The following is an 18,833-nucleotide window of genomic DNA, read 5'->3' as shown; positions in this document are numbered from 1 at the left end:
TTTATTATTATTATTATTTATTAATAGCAAATTTTACATTTCTTATTAAAAATAGTGTGTGGTTTTCTTATCTAGGAGCTCTGTGTCAACAACAACTCACAATTATTGACTCCCACTGCATTTAATTAGGACATATCCAGGCTCAGACCCCAAACTCATTGTGGGAAATGACACAGGGATGAACACCCAAAGAAAAGGAAAACAAATCCCACAAGTGAATAAAAAGCCCCACCAATGTGCAAGTGCTCTTTAATGAGCTTTGTACATGGGAAAAGCTGAGCCACCCCAACCATTCTGACCCTAATAATTACAAAAGATCTTGCTTTGGAGTTTGGTGTGGCCAGAGAGCACTGGGGAGGGAAATCATGAAAAGGAAAGGAGATTTTTGTCTCTGCTGGCATTGTTTGGGGATGTCCTGTTGCTTAATAGAGGCTCCTCAAAGCAAACCACAGGAGGGAGAGACCTGACAGGGATTTGGGTTTCTGGATGCAATTATCTCTGAGAGGTCCTGTCCTTGCCTTTGATTGATTTGCTGTCCAATCTTTGGGGTTTTTTTTCCCCACCAGCACACAAATAACTGTGCCACCAACAGAGCAGGGGGAGAGTGGAAATGAGAGAGCCCTGGCAATGAAGCCAATTAAGAGAATTGCCTCATTCCAGAGGCAGCCAATGCATTCTCTGCTGTGTGCTGGCTCAGGTGGGTTCAGTGCAGGGAATGGATGAGAGCTCAGCCCTGCAGGGCTCTGCAGTGCCAGGACTTGGCAGCACAGAGGTCACAGCAGCTCTGGTCAACAGCTGTGCTGCACCCAGGCAAGAGAAACCAGCAGCTTGCAGAGTTTCCAGGCTCTCCCTTAGGGCTGTCCTTGCCTCTCCCACAGCCCAGCAGCCTAAACAGGTAATCGAAATATTGCACGAATAAAATCAGATTTCAAATGTGTTACAGGATCTGGCTCAGAGGATTTTCTGCAGCTGGGACAGGAAAAGGCTGTGGAGCACTGCAAAGGGCTTGGTGGTCACCATCAGGAAATCTTGAAACGTGGGGAAGCAGAGCAGGGCCCACAGGGCTGGATCAGCAGATCCAGCCCAGCACTGGGAGCAGAGCAGGCAGAGCAAACCCCTCCAGAAACACCCCAGGACCAGGAGGGAAAGTCAACAATGCACAGCAAAGAGCTTTCAGAGGTTCAGAGAGAGGTGGTGTGGTTTGCACAGAAACAGCAACACGGCCAGGGCTTTGGACAGGGAAGCAGAACATTGTGTGTGCACATGGCAAATGGGTGCAGAGAGCAGCAATGTTTGCTGGGGAGGGGATGAGAACAACATGACAACAGGAAAGCTTTCTGTGGGCTGAGGATGGTGGTCTACAACAGGTCTAGAAATGAATCCAGACACCCTACAACTCATTTTCATTATAAAGACCCCCTGTCGTGTCTGGGAGTGGAAGGTTGAACATAAAGGATTAAATGCATTTATTTTCAGCTGAGGATATGTGTGAGAAAACACTGTGATCTTGGAAATGAGGTAGGGAGCTGGAGCAGGGGGAAAAGAGAGCCTGAAGAACCTGCCTTGATGACCACCTGACCCTTAGTGACCACCTTGCCCCTACTGACCACCTTACAGAGCCTTCCCTGGCCAAGCCAGGAGCAGAGGGAAAACAGAGCCTGAAGGACCTTCCTGACTGACCTCTTGACCCTTAGTGACCGCCTCACTGGGGCTGTGGCTGGGGACAGACAGACAGACAGGCTTTCCCCAAAGTGTCAGCCCCTGAGGATCACTCGAAGCAGCAGGGCTGGAATCTCAGCACGCAGCACTCGAGGACCACGCTCTCCTCCCAGAATTCAGCATCACAAAGTGGGGCTGGGATGGGGAACTGCTCCAGTCCCCTGGGCAGAGGGCTCAGTCCCCAGCTCCTGGTAAAGCTCCCACCCACCTCTTGCAGCTGTAATTAGGATTCCCTCCTGGGAAAGGCTCAGAGGCTCTGGTGTAAATAAAAACCACTTTGCACCTGAGCGCTGGGTCAGGCACAGACACTGATTTATTCTTTCCAAACAGGAAGTTGGTTCTGCTCTCATAATTTTTCATTTCATTATTTTAATGCTCTGGCATCCCAGGGAAATATGAGGTAATTCTGATTTTATTTAAAGTGCATCCAGGAGCAAGAATGTGCTGGTGATGGTTGAGGCATTTTGCTGTGAAGAGGTTTAAGAGGAGATCGCAGAACCAAGGAATGGTTTGGGTTGGAAGGGACAGAAAAGCCCATTTAAATCACCCCCCTGCCATGGGTTACTCCAAACCCTGTCCAGCCTGGCCTTGGGAACTTCCAGGGATCCAGGGGAGCCAGAGCTTCTCTGGAAACCTGTGCCAGGGCCTCCCCACCCTGCCAGGGAAGAATGTCTTCCATCCCTTCTGAAATGTAAAATTGCAGCTGCCACTGGTGAGCTCAGTATCAAAGTGTCAAGGAATCAATGTCCAATTAGTTACAAAGATTCCTTTGGACCTGACATCTCATGAAAGTTCAGCAAAGCATTCCCAAAATCTTGCTCTAATATCCTGGGACAGAATTTCCTCCAGGCTGAGCTGTTCTCTCCTTGCCCATTCCCTGCTCCTTCAGGGCCACCAGAGCATTGTGGTGGAGCTGTGTGGACAGAAGGAAATGGGTGGTGGAGCAAGTTCTAGTGGGATTAAACAAATCAGTCAAACACCCTCCTGAGTTCTGCCCCCCTCCTCCTCCAGCCTCCTTATGTTGTTTTAATTAAGTTGTAATTCATCACTTTCTTTTAAACAAATTATTTCCCTCATTTACTCGGAGTTGCATCCTTTAATTTGCACTGGGGCTGCTTGCAGGAGAGCCAGGGTGCAATTCCAGGGAGGGGGAATCACTGCCCAGACACGCTCAGCCCTTGTCCCAGGGGTGAAGGGAACTCAGCTGGGACAAGGCTCATTCTGGACCACGGGGCTTTGCAGCTCCCTCAGAACCAACCCCAGCTGTTCCCTGGAGCCTCCTCTCCTCCATTTCACTGTTTGAGCAAACCCCACGGATTGGAAGAGGAGGCATTCCCAGAATTAGGGGCTCATCTGTTGGATGGATGTCTGTGTGAGCCCTGGGAGCTGCCCCTGCCATTAATATTGGCTGGGGTGAAATGACATGACCTGAACTGTCCAACAATGAGGGCTGGAGAGAGCAGAGCAGCCACAAAACCCTGGCCAATCAGCTCAAGTGCAGCTGCCAGAAGTTCAAATGGATTAGGAAAAAAAAAAACCAACCCTGTTTTATTCAGTGGAATGAGCTACAGCCAAAAGAAACACAGATTTCACAGAGAAACACTGAACTTTTTGACAATAATAACCAGCTGAAATTTGCCACTCTTTCTTCCTTAAGCCATTCTGGGTCTCTTGGTTGTTGGGTTTTTGCTAAAAGTTGTACCAGCATGCCTGAAAGAGCCCACCTGAGGGAGCTGGCACTGGGTCTTGGCTTTAAAGTGCCTTTTTTCCTCTTTGTGCTAATTTTTTGGGTTGTGCAAATTATTCTCCAGTGCGTCCTGCAGGCCTCAAAGAATTCCAATTCATAGGATTTCTAAAAGGATAACATCCCCTTGTTATGGAACTCCTTCAAATTGCCTAGATGTTCATGTTAAAGGTCTCTTTTAGAGCCACACACAACGGGCTGGCTCTGTGCAGGGAGACTCCCAAAATTCTCTGTGGGGCTGAGCACACCCAGAGCACCCCACAGATCCCTCCCAGGCTGTTTCTGATGGACACTGTTAAACCATTTCTTCCTAAAAATTATGAAATTCAAGTTTCCCACCTATACTTTCACCTTCAGCTGGAGCCCAGTGGATTTTTTCCCTGCCTGGTTTGGGAGGGTGTCAGCAGGGAGCCCCAGGAGCTGCCTGGGCTCTCATCAGGCATCATCACTCCTTGTGGTTCAGCTGGGGCTGAGCTCCTCTCCCAGGTGTATCTCATTGCTGGAAATTGCTGTGGTGGTCAGGTTGGGGTAACTCAGTGCTGCTTCATGGATGGACAGGATGGAATGGATCCTTCTGGACCACCTCACCCAGGTAAGGGGAGATCCTGCACCCAGAGGTGCCCAGATTGCCCCACAAACTGCTGCAGCTCAGCAATGCTCAAGGGTTGGTGCCTCAGGTATTTTTGTATTTTTCACATTCTATGATTCTTTAGGGTGTGGGTCTGAGCTTCCCATGAAGGGATGCTGAGCTCTGTGCACAGAGCAGGGAGACAAAACAATTCCTGCTCCAGCTGGGCACCAAGGACAAATGATCCAAATCTCAGCCCAAGAGCACAAACCCCGTGGGCTGGAGAGAGAAAAACAAGCAGGGTGGGACTGCAGGGGCTAAAGCTGGGATGGGACAATGAACTGCAAGGTGCAAATGGAGCAGAACTGATCCAAGGCAGAGAGCCCGGGAGCGCTGGTGCATTTTGGGGCCATTTTGGTTCATCTTGGGTGCAGCCCTGGCTGGGCTCTGGTGCTGCCCAAGGTGGATCCATGGAGGAGATGCTTGGAATGAATCCCTGCTTTATTCTGGAGCTCTGCCCAGCCTCTGCTCCAGGGCACTGGGGCAGTGCCAGTTCCAGCAGGATCTGCCTCCACATCCCCTCCATCCCCATGGCTGTGCTGGAAATGCCTGTGCAGTGCAGGGCTGGGCTTTGGGAGCAGCATTTGGGCTGCTCTGTCCCAGCAATGGCAGACTCTGCTTTGCTCAGGTACCAATTCATGAACTTTACTCAGCAGGTATTCATTTACCAGCATTTTTCCCATTTTACAGGAATAATGTCCTGTACAGCTTTTTCATCCCCTCAGCCACCAGAGGGGATCAGGCTGTTATATACAGAGGAAAATTGCCCTCATAATCAGTTCTTGAGGGCTTTTGTTGCTAAGTTTTTATTGTATGATGGAGAGTCTATGCTGCTTTAACATCACACAGTGTCTCAGCCCCTAATCCTTTCACAATTAAGCAAATATATTTTGCTTTCTTTAAGAGATAACAGAAATCCTGCTTGAAGCACAAAGCAAAGCCAAACAATGGGAACAAAATTCTTGCACAATGAAATTGCAGGAGCAGCACTGAGGAAGCATTTCAAAGGCAGTGAAACCTCTCCACAAAGGTAACTCCAGCCAGCAGCCAGTGTCTGCAGGAATGGTTTTAAAGTATTTCCACGTTTTTCATGCTCTTTTCTTTGACCTTTAGTGCAAGGCCATCTGTGCTGAGCAGCTGATTCTTGTGGTCCCTTGAGTGGCTGCTGCAGATAAGCTTCAGAGTGTATAACAAAGGACTAAAACCTGTTGGAAGAATACATTTTTAAACCTTCCCCCTTCCAGATAAAGTTTGCTATAACTAATTTAGCCCCTGAAGGAACGAGTCTATTAGCCCTTTGATAGCTAATTTAATTCCTGATAATTTATTGTGCTGGGTGGGTTGGGAAAACAGATTCAAAGGCCCTTTTGGAGGATAATAAGAAATCATCAGGGGAACTAAAACACTGTGGAAAAGGAAAATAGCTGAAAGATGAGGCTGAGAGAGCTGGGAGTGCCTCCCTGGGTTGTGTGAGGAGATTGGCAGCTGGAAGGGGGATCTGATCCTGATCCCAACCCTGATTCTGATCCTGATCCCAGCCCTGATCCCAACCCTGATTCTGATCCTGATCCCAACCCTGATCCCGATCCTGATTCTGATCCAGATCCCGATCCTGATCCTCATCCAGATCAAGATTCAGATCCTGATCCTGATCCCGACCCTGATCCTGATCTGAAGGCAAGGGCAGTGTCTGGGGACAGGATAAGGTGAAGAGCCTGCCTTGAGGGAAAATGAAGTTTTTTAGGCTCAGTGTTTTGGCAGTTCCTGCTTTTCACTGTGAGATAAAAGGGTGTGTGATGAAGGAGGGGGCAATGGTTAAAACTGAGGGTTTTTTTTCCATAACCTGAAGGATTCATGTCACTTATTTGATTTTTATCTCTTGTTCCCATAGACCTTTATCTCCAGGCAAGGCCACAAGGTGCTGCTTTGTGCAGGTCCCCTGCTGGCTCCTGTTGCTGGCTCTGGAGCTGGTGCTGAGCTCCCCCTCTGCCCAGCCAGCAGCAGAACAGGTTCAGTGGGGAAAGGAGGAGAGCATTTATTGGCATTTGCTGTGGTTGTGGCACTCCAGGCTGGGGCAAGGTCCTGTCAGAGAGCTCAGGGCTCACTGTGACCTGCAGTGCCTCAGACCATCCCCTCCAAAGCCCCCTCTGAGCCCTGGCCCTGCTCCTCCCCATGGGTTTTTAGCCCCACAGCTGCTGCCAGGCTGATCTGGTGACTGCCAGGTGTGGGCATTGCCACAAACCCAGCCAGCAAACCCTGCAGCTTCCTGCTCTGCTCTGCAGCAGGGCAACATTTCAAGGTGGGAACCCTTCTCCTGCTCCCTTCTGTAGCCTTGTCACAGGTTCTTGTGCCATTTTTCAGGCTGGCTTCCTTTCCTTTTCTTTTTCCTTTCCTTTCCCTTTCCCTTTTCCTTTCCTTTTCCTTTTCCTTTCCTTTTCCTTTTCCTTTCCTTTTCCTTTTCCTTTCCTTTTCCTTTTCCTTTCCTTTCCCTTTCCTTTTCCTTTTCCTTTCCTTTTCCTTTCCTTTCCCTTTTCCTTTCCTTTTCCTTTCCCTTTTCCTTTCCTTTCCCTTTTCCTTTCCTTTCCCTTTTCCTTTCCTTTCCCTTTTCCTTTCCTTTCCTTTCCTTTCCTTTCCCTTTTCCTTTCCTTTCCTTTCCCTTTTCCTTTCCTTTCCCTTTTCCTTTCCTTTCCCTTTTCCTTTCCTTTCCCTTTTCCTTTCCTTTCCTTTCCCTTTTCCTTTCCTTTCCCTTTTCCTTTCCTTTCCCTTTTCCTTTCCTTTCCCTTTTCCTTTCCTTTCCTTTCCTTTCCCTTTTCCTTTCCTTTCCCTTTTCCTTTCCTTTCCCTTTTCCTTTCCTTTCCCTTTTCCTTTCCTTTCCCTTTTCCTTTCCTTTCCCTTTTCCTTTCCTTTCCCCTTTCCTTTCCCTTTTCCTTTCCTTTCCCTTTTCCTTTCCTTTCCCTTTTCCTTTCCTTTCCCTTTCCCTTTTCCTTTCCTTTCTTTTCCCTTTTCCTTTCCTTTCCTTTCCCCTTTCCTTTCCCTTTCCTTTCCCTTTCCCTTTTCCTTTCCCTTTTCCTTTCCTTTCCCTTTCCCTTTCCTTTCCCTTTCCCTTTCCCTCCCTAAGGTGCAGCCATAACGTTATCAGGGAATAACTTGTCTGCATGAAACTGGAGGTAGAACAGAGCACACAGAAGCAAACCCAGCAATTCAAAAGGGCTGTTTGCACAGCTCAGATCTCAGGGGGATGAGGGTTGAGAAGCTTTCTGCCACCCCAGAGTGCACTGGAACCTTGTGGGGACATCCCTTCCCCTGGGTGATTCTCCCTCTTGGAGAGGGGTGCTGCCCACAGGAGCAGCTCCCAAAATGCAGCTCCATGCAGAGGCACAGCTGTCAGGGCTGACAGGTTGTTAGAGATTCATGCTCACTTATGAGCCATGAAATAAAGCTCATCTCCCCTGCAATTTACTGCTATGCAGTGCCATTGATTTTTATGGGAGCTGCCTGGTGTTTCATAGCACAGTGTAATTCTGCTCCTTTTTTTTCTTGGACATTTCCAATTTGCCCATCGTTCACTTAATGGCTCAGTCAAGAGCCCACTGAGCTTTTTATAGTATTTAAATGGGAGATATTAGCATGGCATGGATGCTTTAATACACCTATGGATGAATCTTTAATACAGTCTTATTGATCAGGTGCTTCTATGATAACAGAGGACTGTCCTCCCTGTTTACACAGGCAGAAAACTCAGGCACAGAAGGGAAAATTATTGCAAATGTCACGTGCAGGATTTAGCAACAGAGGAATCAAACCCACTTATTCTAAGCTGTAGAATCACAGAATGGTTTGGGTGTGAAGAGACCTTAAAAATCATCCAGTTCCAACATCCCCCACCATCCCAGGCTGCTCCAAGCCCAGTCCAGCCTGGTTTGGACACTTCCAGGCATCCAGGGGCAGCCACAGCTGCTCTGGGCACCCTGTGCCAGGCTCTCACCCCCCTCACAGGGAAGAATTTCCTCCCAATATCCCCTCTAACCTCACTCTCTGTCAGTTTGAAGCCATTCCCCTGGTCCTGGCACTCCAGTCCCTCCCAAACACTCCCTGTAGCTCCCTTCAGGTACTGGAGGGTCAAAACTGGGTCACCCCAAACTCTTTTCCAGGCTGAGCCATGCCAGCTCTCCCAGGCTTTCCTCACAGCAGCTGTGCCCCATCACCCTGTGACTCCTGGGTGCTTTGAGAAGGTTTTTATTGCTGTTTTTGTGCCCAGGAGCAGCCTCCTGGCCCTGCCTCTCTGTTTGTGCTGGTGAGGTTTAACCCTGCTCTGCCCTGAGCCCTGGCTCACAATTAGATGAGAATTGTTGCAAAGGAGCTAAAGCAGGTCGTGGGGTTTAACAGGCCCTAAAGGAACTAATTAATTAATGAGGGTAAATTGTTGGTAAGATGATGTGAGCGTGTGGAAACAGCTCTTGGGGTCATTAAAAACCAAGAACAGATTTATTGGCTGCTCAGATGTCAATGAGCTTCCCTTACAAGCGTGGACATTGTATCCTGTGAGGGAGCTGGGACAGGCAGGGAAGGATCTGCCACTGCTGATGCAATATTAACCAGAATTCCTCTACTTAATCCTCTTATTAGCTATTGCATTACTGGGCTGCTGGGGAAGGTGGGGAAGGAAGGAGCTGTCACCTCCCCTGGGCACATTTCAGGGCTTTGGACACTGAGAAATGCAGGAATCCATTTGCAGGAGGTGGTGCCCAAAAGGGCTCAAATCCTGTCAGGAATGGGGGAAATTCCCTGCAGGTTTGCAATGCCCTGCCAGGGGGCTGGGGGTGCTGCCCTCAGTTATTGGGTGTGAGCCTGATAACACAACATGAGCTCAGCCCTTCCCTCCCTACCCACGAGGAGCTAAACCAACCAAGCTCTTCCTGCAAGGCTTGGAGTCCTTGTTTCTCCTGTGCTTTCCTTGCCTTCTCTGAGATTGAATTTTCTGAGATGGATTCTGTGGGTTTTGGAGGTCAGGAGGGGGTTCCAAACCCCGCTTTGCACCCCAGAGGGGTGGTGAGGGATCATCAGCACAAACAGGGAGGGATTCTGAGCTCCCTGAACCTGACCTGGGGGCAGCTCCTTTGGGCCAGGGAACCATCATCCCAAAAAAACACAGTCAGAAGGCAAAGTGCAGCTTTATGGAGGCAAGGGAGCAAACCTGGAAGCTGACTCTGTGCTTTTACCCAGCCTGGATGCTGCTCCCCACAGGAGGCACCTTTAGCAAAGCTGGGAAGTTGCTCAGAATGAAGTTTCTCACTGGTGTTTTTGTACAGAGCTTCAGGAACCCAACCAGGAGATCTCCAGAGCCCAAAACCCTGAGTTCCTGTGGGTGATTTGGGGGCTGTGCTGCAAAGAAAGGGGACTCAGTGCAAGGATGAGGAAAAAGCAGGCAAGAACTTCCAGCCTGCATCACTTTCCCAGCTGCTGGAAACAGGGAGAGGTGATGTGGGATAAGCAAATCCCAGATCAGGTTATTCACCAACAGAATTGGCAGCTGTGGGATTGCTCTGGAAGGGAAAAAAATATTGATTTTTATTTAATTGTTTTGTCCTCTGCTGCATGAGATGCCAGCAACCCAACCTAGAGCTTAATCTGTGATGCTGTACCTGCAATGAAAAACACCACATCTGTTGCACACCAAAGAGATTTAAGGCACCTTTCTGGAAAGCCAGGGCTCTTTGAAATATTCATGAATCTTCAGCAGTTTCCTAAGATAGAGAGGAATGTCAAATAATCTCCTCTTCTGTAACATTTAACACCTTGAGCTGGGAAACCTTTGCAAGATGGAAATGCCCCCTCCCTCCTCTCCTCAGGACACTGCTGGTAATTCCTGTGATGCAGATCAGGTGTGGAGCTGGGGTAATTTAATGGGGCTGTCACTGCAAAGGCTGCAGTGCAAGAGGCTCAATAAAGCAGCTTTTAGTGACAAGGGGAAGGCCCGAGGTGTCAGTGCCATTTATGGGGATCCATGTGGAGCTCTGGAAAGCCAGAACTGCTGAAGGCAGGAGAGCTGAGTGGGAGTGATGATGCCTCAGGTTTGAGCTTTTGTCTTTTTCAGGTTCTGTGCTGCTTTAGTGTGTGGGTCTGGGCTTCACATCAGGGGATGCTGAGCTCTGTGCACAGAGCAGGGAGACAAAACAATTCCTGCTCCAGCTGGGCACCAAGGACAAATGATCCAAATCTCAGCCCAGGAGCACAAACCCCATGGGCTGGAGAGAGAAAAACAAGCAGGGTGGGACTGCAGGGGCTAAAGCTGGGATGGGACAATGAACTGCAAGATGCAAATGGAGCAGAACTGATCCAAGGCAGAGAGCCCGGGAGCGCTGGTGCATTTTGGGGCCATTTTGGTTCATCTTGGGTGCAGCCCTGGCTGGGCTCTGGTGCTGCCCAAGGTGGATCCATGGAGGAGATGCTTGGAATGAATCCCTGCTTTATTCTGGAGCTCTGCCCAGCCTCTGCTCCAGGGCAGCCTGCACAGGGCATCAGGAGGAATAAATCAGGGGGAGAAAGGCCAGAACTGGGCTTTTGCTGCATTCAGGCAGGGCTGGGGCAGGGGTTTCTTGGAGGCAATCTGAGAAGAAGCTTTGGATGAGGAATGCAGCAGGCACTGAGGTAAACTGCAAATTTAATGATGTTTGCTGTGAGGACAAGCCCTGAGGGGGATGTCTGACAGTGTGGAGCCACCGTGCAGAACAACCTGGAGAGCTGCTCATTACAGAACAGCCCAAATCCACGTGGGAAGTTATTGCCTGCTCTTTCCTCATCCTTGCACTGAGTCCCCTTGCTGTGCAGCACAGCCCCCAAATCATCCACAGGAACTCAGGATTTTGGGCTCTGGAGATCTGCTTGGGTTCCTGAAGCTCTGTACAAAAACACCAGTGAAAAACTCCATTCTGAGCAACTTCCCAACTTTGAGACTGCTGAAAAATTTTCCAATATTCTAATTTTAAACTTTCTCCAGAATAAATCTGTCTCTTCAGGAACAACGTGGATTGAGGTTTTGCAGATCTGTCACTGTGAATTATAACACTTCCACAAAGACTTTCTTCAAATCACAGCATTATTTTCAACAAATTTATTTTAAAACTCATCAAAATATTGATTTTGAGGTTGGAAGCATCTCAGCATTTTTCATTATTGCACCACATCCCTTCCTTTTACAACCAAATCAATGCATGAACGTGGCCATCTGGCATGGCACAGAGCAGGGAGGGGAACCATCCCCATTTCCCATTTGCCTTTGTTTCCTGGAGCATTTGGCAGCCCAAGGAGTGCAGGTGGCTCTTCTGTGCCACATAATGCTCCTGTTCCTCAGGGAAGGAGGTCAGTGGGATATAGACATTCACAAAGGTCTGGCTTGGGTTGCAGCAGAGTCTGGAAGCTCAGAACTGAGCTCAGCTACAAGAGCCTGGAGCCAAAGGCCCAGGTGAATACAATTCTGCACAAATTACTTCATGTCATAGACATTTCTGTATATCTGTGCACTCACAGATGTAGGATTCAGGATGGTTTGGGTTGGAAGAGACCTTAAAGTTCATCCAGTCCCACCCCCTGCAATGGGCAGGGAGACCTTGCACTGTCCCAGGGTGCTCCAGGTCTTATCCAGCCTGGCCTTGGGCACTGCCAGGGATCCAGGGGAACCCACAGCCTCCCTGGGACACCTGTTCCTAACTGCCCTCACAGGGAAGATTTCTTTTAATAACCAGCGTAAATTCTCCCTCTTCCAATTTGTACCTATTATATATATACATATATATATATAATACATAGATGTATTATATATACACATACATATGACATATTATACATATTACATAGTACAATATATATATAAATTATATATTATATATGTGTGTGTATATATATATGTGAAGATTTCTTTTAATGACCAGCCTAAATTCTCCCTCTTCCAATTTGTATCCATTATATATATATATAAAGATACATATATATTATACATAGATGTATTATATATACACATACATATGACATATTGTACATATTACATATGTATAATATATATATAAATTACATATTTTATATGTGTGTATATATATGTGAAGATTTCTTTTAATAACCAGCCTAAATTCTCCCTCTTCCAATTTGTACCCATTATATACCTATGAGTGTGTATATATATATTATATATACATATTTATATTATATATGTATATGTATGACATATTATACATATTACAGATATTATACAGACATATTATAATATGTCTATATATTATATATACACACATGATGTATATTTTGATGAGTCCCTGCCAGCCCTACTCACAGCTGCTCTGCTGCTGCCAAATCCCAGAGATGGAACTTTTCCCTTAAAATTCCAGCTTCCCTTGTGCTTGGTCCTAAAGCAGAGCATCACTTCAGAGCATCACTTCTGAACTGAGCACCCCCTGTGCTGTTCATCCTCTGCCCCAGGGCTGGGGCTGTGGCCCAGCTCCACTTGGTTTTAGCTCACAGGAACTCATTAAATTCTTGATTTAGCCAAGCATTTGGCATTCCAGGGATGCCAAATGGGATTCCAGGGATTGAATTCCAAGATTTGGAATTCCAGGGATGCTGTGGCAATGAGGAGCAGCTCAGCTACCCCATGGTCCCCTGGGTCTGGCACTCTGACATTTGTCAGGCACAGAGGTGGGAATATCATCAACAAAAATATTCCACTGCCCTGAAAATGCTGCCAGGGCTCCATCCCTTCCCCTGCTTCCTGTACTAAAATGAAATCCAAACACATCATGAGGAAAACTGACACAAACCCTCAGCATGTGAAAGAGCAGTAACTACATTCTAGTTTATTGACTGCAGTCAAGTTTTATTATGCCTCAAATAATTAAATACTGCAACCATGACATTAAAAATACAGGCCAATTTACCAAAATAATTGTATTCTGAAGATTATGTACATATTATACATTTTACAGTCTCATGTAAACTTTTTTTTTTTTATACATAAGGTAAATCTGATTTATGGTAACTAGAAAACCCAAAATACTCACTGACAAAAATCTTCCTATGAAACATAAGCACTGGATCTGGGACAATTAGGAAAATTGCAATGAATGGAAACCAACTATAAAACATAATATAATCAAGTTAGTAGAAAAATGAATTAAATTACATTCATATAAAAATTGAACTGAAAACATTGCTATGCATCATTATTAAAAAAAACCAAAAAACAAAAAACACCAAAGGGAAAAACCCCCATTCCCTCTCTTTATATATTAACACAGCCTTTGATGGGGAGCTCCCCTGTGCCTCATTTCCAGCAATGGGGCATAGCCTGGGAAATCCAGATTCCCATTCTCCTTTAACATATATTAAATAACTAGTGTCTGTACCAATACAAATATTGTATAATTCATGCACTGGGATTATGTTCAGGGTAGCCCACACCAAGGCACAATTTTTGTGTCATTTCCCCCCCTCCCCTCCCCAGGTTTCAGCATGCAGTGCTGGAGATGTTTGCTAAACAACTTCTGTGGGCTTTGGCTCGAGTCTGAGGCTCACCCTGGGGCACACAGAAATCCTTCCAGCAGATTTTTGTAAATAAATAAGGAAAAAGAAGGTAAAGGCCTTAAGTTCAGCATCTTGCACCAACTGTGTCAGCTCAGCTACCACACCCTCCAGGAAACATGGCACTGAGGCAACATCATTCTGGGTCTGGCCAAATATTTTATATATTAACAAGGACAAGGAGATTGCTGCTGCTGTAAATCTTCATCCCTGTGACAGCTGTAGTGTTTTGATTTGGCATAATGGAGCTCCAAGTCTAAATTGGTTTTCAGCTCCCAGCTCCTCTCAGCACAGCCCCATTTGCATGAGCAGCCAGGTACTGCCTGTAATTGAAGTACCTGGGAATGCTCATTAAAATAAATGCATAATTGAACCGTATCTAAACAGCTGCCAAAATTAACAGCTGGCAACTTGGCTGCATTCTGAAGGCTTGTAAAGTTTGCATATTTTATAACTGTTCTGCACCTAGAAAAGGCCTGGTCCTGCAAAGGGCACGGCCTGTGCTTGGCTTTGTGAGGTTACGAGGAATTTGCAGCCCTTGGTCAGAATAAATCCATGGAAGACAACGAGCTGGAGTGACTGAAGTCACCTGGATTTAGGCACTAGGAATGTTCCTTCAGTGGTGAGTGCACCTGACAAGACACCAAACATTCTGTCAGGCCTGGACAAGGTGAAAGTGTATCCAAAATGGCCTCTATAAACCGTGCCCAGAGTTACAAAAAATCCAACCTAGAGGATGTCTGGTTATGTACAGCCTGGATAGAAAAGAAATCCTAATCTAGAGTATCAAAATACTGTATTCATATAAACAAAGGACAGCACCTAATAGAAAAGTAAAAAGTGGAAAACAAGCTTTTCCGTTTTTTTTTTTTTTTGAAATTAAATACCCTAAAAAAAGTTGGTTAAAAAAAACAAAACCACAACAGGAATTTGTGTACTGGAAAAAGAAAAATGAAGGGAGAAACTACATCTCCCCTCGTCTGCGAGTTTTTGCTGCAACAGCTCTGCCTTCCTCCTCCTCCTCTTCCTCCTCATAATTTTCTTCATGAATTGCTTTCTGGTTGTTGTCTTCTTGCATTTCTTGCTCTTGGTCTGTCCCTCTGTCATTCTTTTCGTCTGCCTGATGGGGGAAAACAAAACAAAACAAACTTACTCCAGATTCAGTGCCAGTTTCCTTATGGCTTATTTTAGGGCAGTGAAATGATTTTCAGCTGGAGCTGTGAGAGCTGATGGGCAGAAGTAGAAAAAAAATTTTTCCAAAGCCTGCAGGGAGGAAGAATTGACACAGAGATGGAAGGGTAAGGAAAAGGAAGTTGGGACAGCATGAAATGTTCAGCTCTGTGGCCCAAAGCAAGGTAGAACAATTATGATGTCACATCCCTGAGCCATGAGCAGTGTGGGCAGGGTTTGATCTGTCCCTGAGCCCTTGCACAGAACTCACAGTTTCCTCATTTTCCCCATAGGGCTCCTCAGCATTGTGCTCCAGCTCTCGCTTCTTCTCTTCAGTCAGATCCTCCTGCACCTGCAAAGCACAAGAGCTGTTCTGTGTGGTTTAATTGCCTTTCAAAGAGTGCCCTGTGCCACAACTGGGCACATGCTCACATATTTTTACAGAGTATTTTTGCAGAATGGTATTATGTGATATTTTTACAGAATGAAGATTCTACAGAAGGGAGAAGAGAGCAGGGAGAGGTTAAAGGAGGATAAAAAGAACCATAACCACCCAACAGTCAGGAAACTCACTTCCTCTGAGAGCATCTAACTTTTAAATACAATTCTCACAGACAATCTCCCTCTTGGAGAGAGCAAGTCATGCTGAATGTCTCCCTGATGTTCAGCTTTTGGATCTCTCATTCCCCTCTGTTCTGCCAGCACTCTCCCTCCATTCCATGCCCCACTTCCCATGTTAGGTGCAAATTTGAAAGAGGAATGTTTTGGAGTGAACTTGATTTCCTTTTGGGAAGTGCTGCTGTGCTTGTCTGCTCCAAAGGGTGTCCTGTGAGCTGGGTCAGAGGCATCCATCACACCAGGGTCACTCTGGGAAAGATCTGAACAGCAATATTTGAGTCCACCCACTAAAGGAACTGATCCCCACTGCAGCATCTCTTTTCTCTTAATTGCTCACTCAATCACTGCTGCCTGTTCCCTGCTCCCACTCAGCACAGTGGGCACATCCTTTCTGAGATGTGTATAAATGGCTCCTGGAAGCCAAAGAGCAGCTCTGCCCAGCTCCCAGTGGCCTGCTTGGATGTGAGCAGCAGCATTTTGCCAAGTGCATCCCAGCTAATGCAAAGGGCTCCCCATGAGGGAGTGACAGCAGCCAATGCCAGGGCTTTGTTTGAAAGGGGTTTTGTGGGAAGCAGAAATAGGAATTCATCAGGTACTGCTGAGGGGTGGCTCAGGGTGGTGCCTGCATGGTATGAAGGGGAAAGTCCCTTCCCTCCCTCTCTGCTCCAGCTCCATGTGCTGTCAGCTTCCTGAGCAGCTCCAGGAACTGCAGCTTGGATTGCTCAGGAGGAGCACAGATAAATCAAAGTCACAGCTACAGAGTAAGTAAGTGGCCAAGGAAGCAGTTTGCTCAGAACTGCACTGTGTGATTAGAGATTAATGAGGTTTTCCATGACCTTGAGGTTTCCAGGAAATTTTACTTGTGTTGTGAAAGGCTTAATCTTTTCAATTATTGCACAATTAATGCTGTGTGGCATGGAAGACTAATGGATTGCAGCACAGGAGCCTGAGTAACCCAGAGTGTATCCAGAAGGAGACAGCAGAGTAATGGCAAAGACCTCCCGGGTTTGCTAAAGTCAGACAAAGGGATTTGGGTTCATCCTGCAGTTCCAAAAGACACCAAAGAGTGTTAATGGAGCTGTGCTCTGGTGCCTGAGCCTCCACCTGCCCTGGGTCTGTGTTCTTACCTCCTCTTCTCCCTCTTCCTGGTATTGTTCATCCACATTATCCTCCTGCTGGTCAGGATTTCCTGCCATCTGCACAAAGATCACATAAAAATTCAGATCTATGAGCTTGCCTAATAACCAGAGGGCTGAAGATTAAAGCTTCTTGTTCTGGAACTAAAGCTCTCTGTAAAGCTGAAGTAACAATTGTGGCAGGAGAAGTTTTAGTGCATTCATTAGCAGCAGTGAGAGCCCAGCTCTGTGATTTAAAGCTGCCCTCAATTAAAAAATTGCAGGAGGAATATAAGAAAAATCACTTCACAGAATAAAGCAAGACTTTCCATACTAAGCAGGAACACAATGGAATATTCACCCCACTGCCATAAAAATTCAGACTCTCTGTGCCTGGAGGAGTTCACAGCTCCAACACAGTTGAAATGTGCAGCTTTAGCCTCGTGAAGGAGCCCCAGAGGTGCCTCTTTTGCCTTTACCCACCACCAAGTGCTCCTCCATTCCTGGATGTCCTTGTTTCTGACCCGTTTCCTTGTGCTTCTCATTCTCCTCAGGCAGGTTTTCTTCTCTCTCTTGCTCAGCTTCTTCAAATTCATCTTCTCCCTGATTATTGGGGTCATCAGCAGGATTCACATCTTCCATGGCTGCCTTCTGTAATTTACAGGAGGAAGTGTAAATACTTTTAGCCCGTGGTTCAGCTGCATTTCCCTTGAAGGAACAGCAGCATGGGCTGCCAGAGCCAGCTCCATCCCCACAGGCAGCAGCTGGAACCTCTGCAGGCTCACTGAGCTACCTCAGCACGAGCAGGGACAGAGGTGCAGGCTGCTGAAACCCACAGGATCTGAGCACTCCTGTCCCAGAGCTGCTGCACAGCCCGTGTTTACTGACCAGCTGACAGTGCCTGATAAGGCCATGGGAACAAAGATAAGAGCTGAGTGCTCACAGCTCCACAGAGCTGATGGCATCACTCACTATCAGCCTGTCCTGCTCTGTTGACCTTGGCTATGTCGACAAGAAAACAAAACACTTTTCACCTTTGCCAGGCAGAAAAGGAGCATTTTCTGCTTATCATTCAATAAAAGCAGTTTTTTTATCTTTACAGAAAACAAGTAGGAGATCCCTTAGAAATATTCACTGTAGTTAATTTGCTGAATGGGAGGGGACTAAGGAAGGTGCACTTGATGTTGACAGCTCCAGGTAAGCTGGAGCTTGGGGGAAGGCCCAGGGTGATTCTCCTGCCCCAGATCTCTGTGCAGTTGGTATCAGGGCTCAGTTCAGTGCTGACCTACATCCTCTTTCAGGACCTCACACCTCTGTACCGACTCCAGCTGGATACAGAGCCTCTTGAGCTGGCCTTTAATTATTGACAGCATGAAAAATCCCATCCCCTCTCATTTTGCCTGGGCACTGCTGGTAGTTTTTGAAGCCAAATGCACCTGTTCAAGTCCCAGCAAAGACCAAATCCTTTATTCCACTGAAAGCACAGATCAAAGGAATGTGGAAATAAACACCTTGCTTCCCACAAGGGAGCTGTTTCCTTTTATTTCTTCCCAAATGAGTAAGGACACCTTTAAATAGATTTTAGATGCTGTTTCCAACTGTCAAGCCTGTCTTCCTAGCAGACCTCTGCTTATCTCATTTCTATAAGGTGCAATTATGTCAGACGAGACCTGTGGGTTCTCACTTCAGTAACACTGCAACCCTCAGCATCTTAATTCATACTTACTGATTCATCAGCCTGCTGATTTTCTGCCTGATGTTCTGCTTCTTGCTGTTCATTTGCATTATTCTGATCATCATCTTCACCTTCATCCTGGTGCTGGTTGTCGTGTTCATAAGCTGAGGAATTTTTTAGGTGATTATTGTTTTACAGCAGATTTTAGTTATCCTTTTAGGAGTCTCCTACAGACAAGGCTCCACATGTGTTTTTAGCAGTGGGAAACCTCTACATAAACAGATAATGCTCACAAAATTGATTTACTCCTAATAGGAAATAGAAATTAATGGATCAGGCCAGGCTGGATGGGGCATTAACAGCCTGGGCTAGTGGAAGGTGTCCCTGTCCATGGCAGGGGTGTGGATTGAGATGAGAGCCTTCCAACCCAAACAATTCCATGATTCTGTAATTTAAAGAGCTCAAACAAACCCACAGGCAGAGCCAGGAGCACAACCAAATCCACAGAGCCTGGCAATAACAGCTCAGTCAAAAGGACACTTTTCCTTTCAGGAATGTGGATATGATCTTTAGTAATTCCTCTATTTCACTCAGTCA

General features: G+C 46.6%; 1 protein-coding gene across 4 annotated transcripts in view; it reads right to left on the bottom strand.

Moving 5' to 3' along the window:
* Nucleotides 1-12,908: 12,908 nt before the first annotated feature.
* Nucleotides 12,909-18,833, bottom strand: part of GOLIM4 (golgi integral membrane protein 4) — a 29,690-nt gene continuing 23,765 nt past the window's right edge. For 3 of the 4 annotated variants that reach the window (XM_054639145.2, XM_077184179.1, XM_077184181.1), the window contains 5 exons: nucleotides 18,288-18,400; nucleotides 17,045-17,212; nucleotides 16,574-16,642; nucleotides 15,100-15,180; nucleotides 12,909-14,778 (listed from right to left, as the gene is read on the bottom strand). In XM_054639145.2, the coding sequence (XP_054495120.2) occupies nucleotides 14,623-14,778; nucleotides 15,100-15,180; nucleotides 16,574-16,642; nucleotides 17,045-17,212; nucleotides 18,288-18,400 (587 nt within the window). In that variant the 3' untranslated portion in view covers nucleotides 12,909-14,622. The remainder of the gene's footprint in view (nucleotides 14,779-15,099; nucleotides 15,181-16,573; nucleotides 16,643-17,044; nucleotides 17,213-18,287; nucleotides 18,401-18,833) is intronic. The other variant, XM_077184180.1, reaches the window with a different exon arrangement.

The sequence above is a fragment of the Agelaius phoeniceus genome, chromosome 10 (genome assembly GCF_051311805.1).
Source record: "Agelaius phoeniceus isolate bAgePho1 chromosome 10, bAgePho1.hap1, whole genome shotgun sequence".
NCBI lineage: Eukaryota > Metazoa > Chordata > Aves > Passeriformes > Icteridae > Agelaius > Agelaius phoeniceus.
Note: the sequence above shows the minus strand (reverse complement) of the source record. Positions and strands in the feature narration are given on the sequence as shown.